Source organism: Pristiophorus japonicus, chromosome 1 (genome assembly GCF_044704955.1).
Source record: "Pristiophorus japonicus isolate sPriJap1 chromosome 1, sPriJap1.hap1, whole genome shotgun sequence".
NCBI classification, from domain to species: Eukaryota; Metazoa; Chordata; class Chondrichthyes; family Pristiophoridae; genus Pristiophorus; species Pristiophorus japonicus.
In genome coordinates, this window is record NC_091977.1 from 343,688,454 (window position 1) to 343,701,572 (window position 13,119).

At 42.3% G+C, this 13,119-nt stretch overlaps 1 protein-coding gene across 4 annotated transcripts in view; it reads right to left on the reverse strand.

Annotated features, from left to right (window-relative positions):
• The window catches only part of pdcd6ip (programmed cell death 6 interacting protein), a 140,776-nt gene that overhangs the window by 58,289 nt on the left and 69,368 nt on the right, over positions 1-13,119 (reverse strand). For all 4 annotated transcript variants that reach the window (XM_070889947.1, XM_070889938.1, XM_070889966.1 and 1 more), the window contains exon 6: positions 6,555-6,655. In XM_070889947.1, coding sequence (XP_070746048.1) covers positions 6,555-6,655 — 101 coding nt within the window. The remainder of the gene's footprint in view (positions 1-6,554; positions 6,656-13,119) is intronic.

Consider the following 13,119-nt stretch of genomic DNA (forward strand, 5'->3'; position numbering starts at 1 on the left):
TCTTCTAGAATTTTTTGAGGATGTAACTAGTAGAGTGGACAAGGGAGAACCAGTGGATGTGGTGTATTTGGACTTTCAAAAGGCTTTTGACAAGGTCCCACACAAGAGATTGGTGTGCAAAATTAAAGCACATGGTATTGGGGGTAATGTATTGACGTGGATAGAGAACTGGTTGGCAGACAGGAAGCAGAGAGTCGGGATAAACGGGTCCTTTTCAGAATGGCAGGCAGTGACTAGTGGGGTGCCGTAGGGCTCAGTGCTGGGACCCCAACTATTTACAATATACATTAATGATTAAGATGATGGAATTGAGAGCAATATCTCCAAGTTTGCAGATGACACTCAGCTGGATGGCGGTGTGAGCTGTGAGGAGGAAGCGAAGAGGCTGCAGGGTGACTTGGATAGGTTAGGTGAGTGGGCAAATGCATGGCAGATGCAGTGTAATGTGGACAAATGTGAGGTTATCCACTTTGGTGGCAAAACACGAAGGCAGAATATTATCTGAATGGTGGCAGATTAGGAAAAGGGGGAGTGCAACGAGACCTGGGTGTCATGGTTTATCAGTCATTGAAAGTTGGCATTCAGGTACAGCAGGTGGTGAAGGCAGCAAATGGCATGTTGGCCTTCATAGCTAGGGGATTTGAATATAGGAGCAGGGAGGTCTTACTGCAGTTGTACAGAGGCTTAGTGAGGCCTCACCTGCAATATTGTGTTCAGTTTTGGTCTCCTAATCTGAGGAAGGACGTTCTTGCTATTGAGGGAGTGCAGCGAAGGTTCACCAGACTGATTCCCGGGATGGCAGGATTGACATGAGGAGAGACAGGATCGACTGGGCCTGTATTCACTGAAGTTTAGAAGAATGAGGGGGGATCTCAGAGAAACACACAAAATTCTGACAGAACTGGACAAGTTAGATGCAGGAAGAATGTTCCCGATGTTAGGGGAGTCCAGAACTAGGGGTCACAGTCTAAGGATAAGAGGTAAGCCATTTAGGACCGAGATGAGGAGAAACTTCTTCACTCAGAGTTGTTAAGCTGTGGAATTCTCTTCCGCAGAGAGTTGTTGATACCAGTTTGTTAGATATATTCAAGAGGGAGTTGGATATGGCCCTTACGGCTAACAGGATCAAAGGGTATGGAGAGAAAGCAGGAAAGGGGTACTGAAGTGAATGATCAGCCATGATCTTATTGAATGGTGGTGCAGGCCGAATGGCCTACTCCTGCACCTATTTTCTATATTTCTAAGCTCTTGCCCTTTAGTTTAAGATTCTCCCATCAGCGGAAACATCCTCTCTGCATCCACCTTGTGAAGCCCCCTCATAATCTTATACGTTTCGATAAGATCATTTATCATTCTTCTGAATTCCAATGAGTAGAGGCACAACCTACTTAACCGTTCCTCATAAGTCAACCCTCTCATCCCCGGAATCAACCTAGTGAACCTTCTCTGAACTGCCTCCAAAGCAAGTATATCCTTTCGTAAAAATGGAAACCAAAACTGCATGCAGTATTCCAGGTGTGGCCTCACCAATACCATGCACAGCTGTAGCAAGACTTCCCCGCTTTTATACTCCATCCCCTTTGCAATAAAGGCCAAGATACCATTGGCCTTCCTGATGACTTGCTGTACCTGCATACTATCCTTTTGCAATTCATGCACAAGTACCCCAGGTCCCACTGTAATGTGGCACTTTGCAATCTTTCTCCATTTAAATAATAACTTGCTCTTTGATTTTTTTCTGCCAAAGTGCATGACCTCACACTTTCTAACATTATACTCCATCTGCCACATTTTTGCCCACTCACTTAGCTTGTCTATGTCCTTTTGCAGATCTTATGTGCTCTCCTCACACATTGCTTTTCCTCCCATCTTTGTATAGTCAGCAAACTTGGCTGCATTACACTCAGTCCCTTCTTCCAAGTCGTATATAGATTGTAAATAGTTGGAGTCCCAGCACTGATCCCTGCGGCACCCCAGTAGTTACTGGTTGCCAACCAGAGAATGAACCATTTATCCCGACTCTCTGTTTTCTGTTAGTTAGCCAATCCTCTATCCATGCTAATATATTACCTCCAACCCCGTGAACTTTTATCTTGTGCAGTAACCTTTTATGTGGCACCCTGTCAAATGCCTTCTGGAAGTCCATCTACACCAAATCCACTGGTTCCCCTTTATCCACCCAGTACGCTGAAGAATTTGTCAAACATGATTTCCCTTCATAAATCCATGCTCACTCTGCCTGACCGAATTTTGCTTTTCCAAATGTCCTGCTACTGCTTCTTTAATAATGGACTCCATCTTCCCAACCACAGATGTTAAGGCTAACTGATCTATAGTCTGATTTTTGTCTCCCTCCTTTTTTAACTAGGGGCGTTACATTTGCAGTTTTCCAATCTGCTGGGACCGCCCCGGAATGCAGGGAATTTTGGTAAATTACAACCAATGCATCCACTATCCCTGCGGCTACTTCTCTTAAGACCCTGGGATGCAAGTATTTACAACAACTTATAGTTACAACAACTTTCACTTGGGTAATGTCTGAAATGTAGAAAAATGTTCCAAAGTGCTTCAGAGGTGCAAGTGAAAATAAATGGATGCTGAGCCAAAGTGGTCGGTATTAGGAGGGGCAAGGTCAAAACTTGGTCAGCTAAGGTTGGTCTTAAGAGAGAGGGACTTCTTGTGGAATGGATGCAGGCAGTAGAGTTGTGGATGAAACAAAGTTTACGGAGGATGGAGACTGGAGGCTGGCAACGGTCACATTTGGAGGTGACGAAGGCATGGATGAGAGTTTCAGCAGATGGGATGAGGTAGGGATGATGGCGACGATACTACAGAGTTGGATGTAGACGGTTTTTGTGATGGTGAGAATTATGAGGTTGGAAACTCAGCTCGGGGCCAATTAGAATGTCATAGTTGGCAAACAGTCTGATTCAGCCTGAGACAGTGGCTGGGAGAGGGGTGGAGTCAGTGGCAAGGATAGAGTTTGTAGTCGGGGCAAACACAATGGTTTCAGAAGCCCCAACATTTAGTTCGAGGAAATTGCTGCTTATCCATAATTGCATGATGGACAAGCAGTCTGACAACACAGAGGCAGCAAAGGGATTGAGGGGGATTGTTGCAAGATACAGGCAGTGTGATCAATGTATGTAAAAGCTGATTCTCTGCCTGCAGATAAATGTTGCAAAGAGGTAGTATGTAGATGAGGAAATGAAGGAGAATGCATTTATAGTTTAGCATATTAATGCAACATATGTGCCATATTTGTACAATAACTTTATGCTCTTCTGGATTCGGGCAGCCACAACAGTGGCTGAATGCAATTAAATTTGGATAGCTGGATATAATCGATTTAAATACTACTCCATCTTTTCTGGAGGGCATCACTTTTCTCTTGGGAAGCAAGACGTGGCAGGGCACTCCTATTGTATACTTGGCATTAGCCCGTTCTTCCCGCTAAGAAGAAGGGTTGTTGAGTTTGTGATTAGTTACTTGTTGCATAAGCCTTTAGGTAACAAGTTCAGGCTATTAGCAATTTCCCAGTTCTAGGTGGAAGTTTTACATCACGTACTCTGACTGGAATAAGTCCCATAGATATTTAAGCCACATTATAGAGAGGAAGGGTAGGACTTAACCGTGGCATATTTTCACTGCAAGAAGTCAATTATGCTCATCCGTGCATCTCTGGTGGCCTTCGTATTCATAGAATCATAGAAATTTGCAGCACAGAAGGAGGCCATTTCGGCCCATCGCGTCCCTGCCAGCCAACAAGAGGCTATCCAGCCTAATCCCACTTTCCAGCTCTCGGTCCGTAGCCCTGCAGGTTACGGCACTTCAGGTGCACATCCAAGTACTTTTTAAATGCGGTATGGGTTTCTGCCTCTAGCACCATTTCAATCAGTGAGTTCCAGAACCCCACCCACCGCACAATCGCACAATTCTCTGGGTGAAGAAATTTCCCCTCAAATCCCCTTTAAATCTTCTACCAATTACTTTAAATTTATGGCCCCTGGTTGTTGACCCCTCTGCTCAGGGAAATAGGCCCTTGCTATCCATTATATCTGGACCCCTCATAATTTTATACACATCAATGAGGTCTCCCCTCTGTACCAAGGAAAACAAACCCAATCCAATCTGTCCTCATGGCTAAGATTCTCCACTCTCAGCAACACCCTCGTAAATCTCCTCTGCACCCTCTCCAGTGCAATTACATCCTTCCTGTAATGCGTTGACCAGAACTGCACGCTATACTTTAGCTGTGGCCTATCTAGTGTTTTATACAGCTCAAGCATTTACCCCCCCCCCCCCGCCCTCACTGCTCTTGTATTCTATGTCTCGGCCAATAAAGGCAAGCCTTCTTAACCACCTTATCTACCTGGCCTGCTACCTTCGGGGTTCTGTGGACATACACTCCACGGTCCCTTTGTTCCTCTACAATGCTCAGGTGTCCTACCATTTAATGTGTATTCACTTTCCTTGTTAGCCCTCCCCAAATGCATTACCTCTCACTTCTCCAGATTGAATTCCATTTGCCACTGTTCTGCCCACCTTACCAATTCATTGATATCTTCCTGCAGTCTACAGCTTTCTTCTTCATTATCAACCACACAGCCGATTTTAGTATCATCTGCAAATTTCTCAATCATACCTCCTACATTCAAGTCTAGATCATTGATGTATACTACAAAAAGGGACCTAGTACTGAGCCCTGCAGAACTTCACTGGAAACAGCCTTCCAGTCACAAAAACACCCAGCAACCATTATCCTCTGCTTCCTGCCTTTGAGCCAATTTTGGATCCAACTTTCTACTTTGCTTTGAATTCCATGGGCTTTTCTTTCGTAACCAGTCAGCCATTTGGTACCTTATCAAAAGCCTTGCTAAAATCCATATGCACATCATCAAACGCACTACCCTCACCGACACTCCTTGTTACCTCCTCAAAAAATTCAACAAAGTTAGTCAGACATGACCTTCCCGGAACAAATCCGTGCTGATTTCCTTGATTAATCCCCGTCTTTCTCAATGAAGATTTAACCTGTCTTCAGAATTCTTTCCAATAATTTTCCCACCACCGAGGTTAGGCTGACTGGTTTGTAATTACTCAGTCTATCCCTTTCTCCCTTCTTAAATAAAATTCCTCGGACCATTCCAGATCTCAGCCCAGAATGATTGAGGTAAGGACCAGAAGGTATATGGGAGCATGGCAGTTTGGCTGCATCCTCTCCAGCATTCATCCAACAGGGAGGATGGAATCTCTAAGTTTATGTGGGGCATGACGCGTTCAGTGTACTTCAGTTTGATACTCATACATGTTACAGTAACTGCTTGAAAAGAGTATTCCAGTCTTGAATTGTTAGGTCTTTGTCTCTACGCATCCTCAACCCCAAAACACACACGCATAAGCCTATCACTGCACTGTACATTGCATGCACAAATTGATCAATTAGCACTTCATTTTAATCTCTTACTTGCAACAACTGCCACCATTGCAACTGCACGCATTTATATAACACCTTTAACTAAGAAAAACTTCAAGGTGCTTTATAAAACCAGGAACTACATGAAAAAAATCTGTAGATTTACACAACACATTTAGATGCCAATGGCAAGTAAATATCAATAAATACATTTTTCTGCTGTGCTGAGAACTGGTGATACAGTACGATCTGTCTACTCCAAGCATGCACAACAATGCATACTGAGGATAGTGACAGCAACTTTATTCATATCCACTTTACTTGTAACTGTAGCTTAATGAAATCTGCAAACCAACAGAATTGCTTTGTAAAGAAATGTGTGAAAACAAAAGCTTTTGAATGGCAGATCATTTGCAAGAGTAGTCGTTATAACACCAGCTGAACGTACAGCAACTGCCGGTGTAGTGTCAAAAAGTAAGTGATTAACTATTCATTGATCCAAATAAAGAAATACTCTTAGAAATGCAGTAAAATCAAATACGATGTTGTTAATTCTCTAGCTAAATCACTTGCAATGGGACAATAAAGAGCAGCAAAAGTGGTTTGTTAAATTTGAGGGATATGGCTTTACTCATGACACCCAAATGTATGGCTTAATTTGTTACAGACTGTACACTGTATTTGATTTACACAACTTTTTCCATATAATGAGAATTTTTTCCCTGTACTGAAATAGTAGTCATCCCCAAAGTTGACAAAAACTAAACCAAAAATGAAAAAGCAAATCTCATAGCAATCTGAAATCATTTTTTGGAAAAGACTTTCGCCTCAGTGTGAAAACTTTCATTGTAAAAAAAAAATTCCCAAGATTTTGAAAAGCAATTTTAAATATTGTTTGTTCTCACAATTTAGTAGCGAATTTCAAATAAATAAGATTGTTCATTTGGGACTCATAAGTAACAAAAACGATGGAACTGGGAAAAATTTAAGTTGAAAGCATAAACACTTGGGACCAGATTTATCTCTGTTTAATTCTGTAGACAAATCCTTGCTAAATGATCCCACCAAGTTGAACTCGTGTTATCTATTTTGTTTACAAATCAAATGCCAAGCACCACAGTAGATACTTTGAACTTACCTTGGGCAGGTTTTCCTTATACTGGCACTGTTTGAAGGCATCTCCATAGTAATCTGCAGCTTGATTGGCAAGTTTAGCTATTATTGCATCTTTCATTTTATCTGCAAGACAGAGTTGTCAATAACTATGAACATATGCAAACTGCTTCAAATGCCCATCCCAAATTTCTCCCTTTATACGTTCCAATATAACTGAGTACTGCTAAAAGCAGTTTAAATCGTAATATAATTCATTCAGATCTATCAGTCCCAGAAAATGCTGATAACACATTTCAAACACTGAAAATGAAAACTAAAAGCAGTTTCATTAGATTACATACTAGGTAAAATGCTTACTAAAAATAATCAAAGGGTATAATTAAATAAAGCCAACCATTCTCAAGATACAATGCAGAATTGCCCAACCTGTGGCCCGAGGGCTGTGAGAAGTCTCCAAATCCTAGCCATCTTGTCCCTCAAAGCCCAGGTGACTTAGTATTGCCTGTCCGAAGGGACCATTCCCTCAGACACCCTGGTCCACTCTTCAATCACCCCCAACACCCCCTCCCCACGGCACTCTCCTGTGCAAGCACAGGAGATGCAACACCTACCCTTTTACCTCCTCCCTTCCCACTGCCCAGGGCCCCAAACACTCCTTCCAGGTGAAAGTGATTTACTTGTTGTACTTGCAATTTATTATACTGTATTCACTGCTCACGATGCAGTCTCCTCTACAATAGGGAAACCAAACGCAGATTGGGTGACTGCTTTGCGAAACACCTCCGTTCAATCCATAAGGGTGACCTCGAGCTTCCAGTCACCTTTCACTTTAATTCCTCACTCCATTCCCACTCCCACTCCGACCTCTCGGTCCTCGGCCTCTTACACTGTTCCAACGAAGCTCAACGCAAGCTTGAGGAACAGCACCTCATCTTTCGATTAGGCACTTTACAGCCTTCTGGACTCAACATCAAGTTCAACAATTTCAGACCATAACCTCTGCCCCTATTTCCCCACCCCAAGACGGCAGCTGTTGATGATTCTGCCATTCCCATTTGCAGCATTTAATCCCTCCTGCTTTCCACCCGATCACAGGTAGTCCCTTTTGTTCTTTCCTCTCCCCCGTCCTTTTCCTCCTTCTGCACCTGGTTAAAATCTGCTACATCTCTAACTTTTTCTTGTTCTGACGAAGGGTCACAGACCTGAAACGGTAACTCTGTTTCTCTCTCTCTCTCTCTCCATAGATGCTGCCTGACCTGCTGAGTAGTTCCAGCATTTTCTGTTACTATTATTAAACTCTTGCTTAATTGGTGGACAAATCTTCAATTAAAACACCAGTAAGTGCTGGCGTCAACTTCAGATATATACAAATTAAGTATGGGAATAAACTTTATATGTGTGCCCCCAAAGCCTGACATTATGCACCTTTGCAGTCCATGAGACAAAAGCTCAGACAGATTGACACCCTGGCATATTTGTACTATGTATCCAATTTTTCATATAAATTAATGATCAGATTTGCTCAACCACTTACAGAATGACTAAACCCCATCATTTCATCAGCCCACTGAAAAAAAGCACGAAAATCATAACCAAGCAACTCAGTTACAAGTAGGTTTTCAGCCGAGAGGAATTTAATCACTTCAGAGATTACAAGATTTTGTTTTAATCCCATCAAAATGTGTTTCAAAAAGAGTGCATCTGCTTAAAAGGTCACCCATAAATGTAGTCAAGATACTTGGAACTTAATTTTGAAATTATTTGTAGAAATTCAGGATGGGCCAGCTGCTAACTAATGTTCATCCAACTCGACAACGGTGAACTGAAAACAGCTTTTATTTCTGGAGATTTTCCAAGAAGAGACTTGGAAGTATGTAAAATTTTGCCGACACTTATTACTCGTCATTTTAGCAGACAAACCAATGGAAAATGCAATCGGTATTTTTTTTTCACATAAAAGAATACATCCATAATTTTGTTATCATCACCCTATTAGTTTCTTATTTTAACCCCATTTCCAGCCTTCAAACAACCTTCAGTTGTAAGGATGTGCAGTTTGTGTATTGTCAAGTCATGCTCACTCAACCCAGCAGCACTAAGGTTCCTCCATATGCCTCTGAGATTATAGACCTGCATTCCAGTGTCAGCAATCAAAACCTACCCAGAACTAAAATGTTGTTCCCATGTATGGGTAGCTTCAACACATCTTGCAGCTCTGAACAGGGTTTAAGAAAATACTTATCTAGTGTGTGACTTTTTTTTCCCTTCCAGGTTTCAACTTCCTTCGCTATTGTAATCCTTCTTTTCTCTATACTATGAACTGTACTCTGTTCCTTCTAAGCTCCAAATATGTTGTCCTGCACATTTTTTCATCTTTTTTACATCCTCAGTGAATTGGAATCTAGTCCCTTTACTAACTCCCCTATTTGAACTCAGGATCATAAAACTTCAATCACTCACAATCTTCAAGTTTGGCAACTTCACCATTGTCCTATTCCCTCCTTTTTTTTCTCTTCAACTTTGGTGGTTCCAAAGGCTTTGAACTTGCATTCTCAACAAAAAAAAGCCTCTACAGTCAGTGGTGAATACTGACAAAAGCAAATTCAATCTCAAAACAAAATCAAAATCAATTTCTAATGTCCTACAGCATTTGGATCATCAGTTAAGTCAGGAACAGCATATGATATAGCCATGCTCAACAGAGGATGATCAATTTATATACAAGGTACAATGAAAATAATCACAATCTTAAAAAAAAATTAACTTTTGAGTACTTGCTTTCAAAAAGGTGGGGAGAGAAATAAAAGTGACTCTCACATAGAATGGTTAGCAATTAATTCCTTGATGAAACGGTGACTTTTCTGTTAGCCTACTTTCTAACAAAGCACTCTGGTATCCATTGAGTGTAATCTCATGCAATACAGGTTAGGAAAGTAGAATAGATGCAGTGAGCTAAAAATTCACCTCGGATCGCTGCCGCCAGATCCTTAGCGGTATTCCGGCGGTTGCGTCTTTGCAACCGCCGGAATACTGCTGCTGCGCGCTCCCGCAGTTTTCGGTCCTTCAGTCTGGGCGGTGGCAATGCGTTGTGGTAGCGGGCCGGAGCAGGCGGTGGAAGGATAACTAAAACTCGGCGATCTGCTCGTCTTACTAAAGGCAAGCAGCACCACTGGAAAAACAGCTGTTTTTGCTTCTCTGCGCTTGTGCAGCCATTCTCCCGCGATTTCAGGGTCAAGGGTGACCCTGTGCATGCGCAGAGAAGACAGAGCAGTGGACAATTTAAAAGTGCAGAGGTGTATCTCACAGGGGAGCTATTCAAAAAATATCTGTGTTAAACCGATTGAGGATTATATTGACTATTATTTGATAATATAATTGATAATAAAATAACTTAATTATAGCAATACATCATAAACAATAATACTAATAATAATAAATAATAATTTAAATTCAAATATATAAATACATATAAATAACATGGAAAATCAAGCCATGGAAGTGGAGAGGGAGGTCGATGGGAGGAGATGAGCTGTTCGTTTCTCCAAAGAAGCCCAGAAATTATTGGTCCACAAAGTGGAGGCCCGCTGGGATCAATTAACACTGGGTGGGCAAAGGAAACCATCATCATATGTTTATCAGCAGTTATGGCAAGAGATCGCTTCGGCGGTGTCCTCCATCACACCAGTAATGCGGGGGCCGAACCAGTGCCACTAATGACATCGTTGGGTCTACAAGTGTAAGAAAGAACTTTTATCATGCATTGACGAATTACTCTTAAGTAGTGCCATGTTTTACTATGTTGTAAAGCTTGGTGACATTTTTTAAGACCCATCATTGATCTCATTGTGTTAGTGTTCTGTATTTTCATGTGTTCATCGTGCAACACTTGAGTGCTAACAGAACTTAAATGGTGCACTTGTTGACGAAAAGACTGGGGACGGTTAATTGGGGGTGCATGTGTGTGTGTGTGCGCGTGTACGTGATATTAGTAGCTGTGAAATTAGTTGACATATTTTTTGTCACATTTGCAGAAAAAATTAGCTGGCAATAGGGCGGAGCTCCACAAAACGGGCGGAAGTCCGCCAAAGACTATTCCTCTGACAAACCTAGAGGAACGTGCTGCAGCCCTGACGGGAGCATATGATCGCACCGCTACGTGTGTTGGTGCCGAACCAGTTCTCCCAGAGGGCAAGTCTGCATAATCCCTGGGCTATACTGCGGTCATATAATTCAATCTAATGGCAATATAATGAAGAATGTAATGTAATGCTGGGAGCAAGAAATGTTGTTAGTTGTGACATGCACACTGCCACTTGGAAAACAAACGGTTTGGGATTGAAGTTTTGTTATGTCATGTACTTCCTCTGTACTTTGCTTATGATACTGTCATGTAATGATCCTTGGTAAAAAATGTTTGTTCTCCACATTAGCCTGCACAAAGTGAATTGCTCTGATGTTACCTCTGACCCCTCCCCTCCACTGTCACAAACCATTAATGTTATGTTTTTACAGTTGCACAGGTGGAGCCACCTGCCCCTCCCAGAGAGGAGTCATTGCAGGGAATAACGAATGAAGAGATGGTGGTGGAAGAGACGGAAGAGAGGGTGCTGCAGGAGCAGGACGAGAACACTCTTCAGAACATTGTAACGGTGGTGGTGCAGGAGGAGGGACTTGAAGGGTCCTTTCTACCTGTGGCCATCAGTTCCTCGTTGGAATCCAACTTTCTTGGATTCCGGCCCGAGGAAGCGGGATCAAGGCGGCATGCAGCAGCGCACACTGACCTCCATGCTGAATCCGTGGTGGATGATCCGCCAAGGTGGCAAAGCTGCGCGACAGGCCGATGCGAACCGAAACATGGTAGAACTGTACAGGATGAGCATTGACTTGAGTCGCGAGCTCCTCCAGGACATTGCTGGGCTGTCGCAAACATCGCAGCTTTAGCAGCCTGTCAATCGGAAGTGAGGTGAGGTGAGGGAGAATACCCACACTGTCAATGCCAATGCTATGTGGCAATCGACGGTCGTGGGATATGGCACTGCACCCCAAGGTTGCATACCACCAATGGTGACAGCACCTGATCGTCGGGAGGAACCAGTTTCTTCCGACTTTGAAGATGGGTCCTCAGCACCTCCATCTTCTCCAGAACACCCACACAGAGCGCTGCCATTGTCGCACCCCCCTCAGCAGACATGCTCAAGGTGCTCTGCTGCTACACGACGTGGACAGGGCCAGGGGTATTGATAATGGAAGGGGGGGGGGGGGGGAGGGGGAAGGAAAGGTGTTGGGAAAGGTGGCCGCAGATAGAACCGTGGGAGGATGCAGGGGTGGTTTGAGTGTTGTTTATACTGTTGATGGTGTCATTGTTGTTGCTGATAATGTATTTTTGGTCAAAATTTTCATTCAGAAGAATGATGTTATTTTATTACATTGTTAAAAGTTTAATACAAATTACAAGTTTTATTAAAAAAATTTATTCAACTAAACCATTCTTATACTGTGTCTCACTCACTTCTGGGAAGGAGAAAATATGTCCCATATGACAACTTTTAGGAAACACAACTTTAAATGCGTGATTGCCAGTGTCGCTCGTAACTGTACTGTTTAGGTCCGGCGGTGAGACACATTTTTGGCAGGCTGAATTTTGGCCCCTGACGTGTGTTAAGCCGAAGGATGGTTTTCCCTGCAGACCTTGAAACATATTACCAAACGTAATACAAGATCACAAGATACTTACAGATAAAGAAGACTATTCAGCCCATCCTACTTCATCCATCCAGAACAACCTTACAGTCTTAGCCATTGCTGCATCTAATTGTTTCTTCAATGATTCTAGGTTTTTGCTTCCCCACCAGAGCGTCTACTACTTTCCACATGAAGGACCTCCTGAAATCAGTCCTAAAGTTACCTTTTACCAGTGTCCCCTTGTCCTATTGAGAGTTTAATTTAAATGGGGACACTATTTTTTGGTCTGTGGAAATTCAGGGAAAATCTCTAATGTTCTCTTTCTGATTTTACTACTTACTAGTGTCCCCATTTAATTGTTTCTTCCTTCAGGTATCCTTTTTAATATTAGATTCTTCATGGACCTCTATTATCTATTAAATTCAGGGGACCTGACAGCTTAACTCCTCCCTTACTAATATTCAGTTTTTCAACTGCTATCCTATTAAAATGTATTAATGCCTGCACTGACCTTTTAATTAAAAAAGACAATTGTTTAATGATACTACATTTTGTTTACCTGATCATTGAACTTACTGTCGCTATTGTAATGCTTTACAGAGTGGAGCTCTCCCGTGGTGAAGCATTTCACTGTTTTGCCACCAATCTTGCTTTCCTTTTATTTCAATATTGATGGCCCCAATAGAGTATATCAGACCACTTCAGCTGAAGTTTAATGCATCACTGTGAAAGTGCATGACTTGTTTTTCAACATGAATAAGATCTTGCAGCCAGGTACCAGCTATACTGTTCTAAGCAGATAGCGCAAGTACCGGATGGCATTTGTAATTTTAATTCAACTTCCACATATCTTCAAATCTATGGAGGATCGTGGATTCTTCAAATACACACAGTTAAACCTTTCA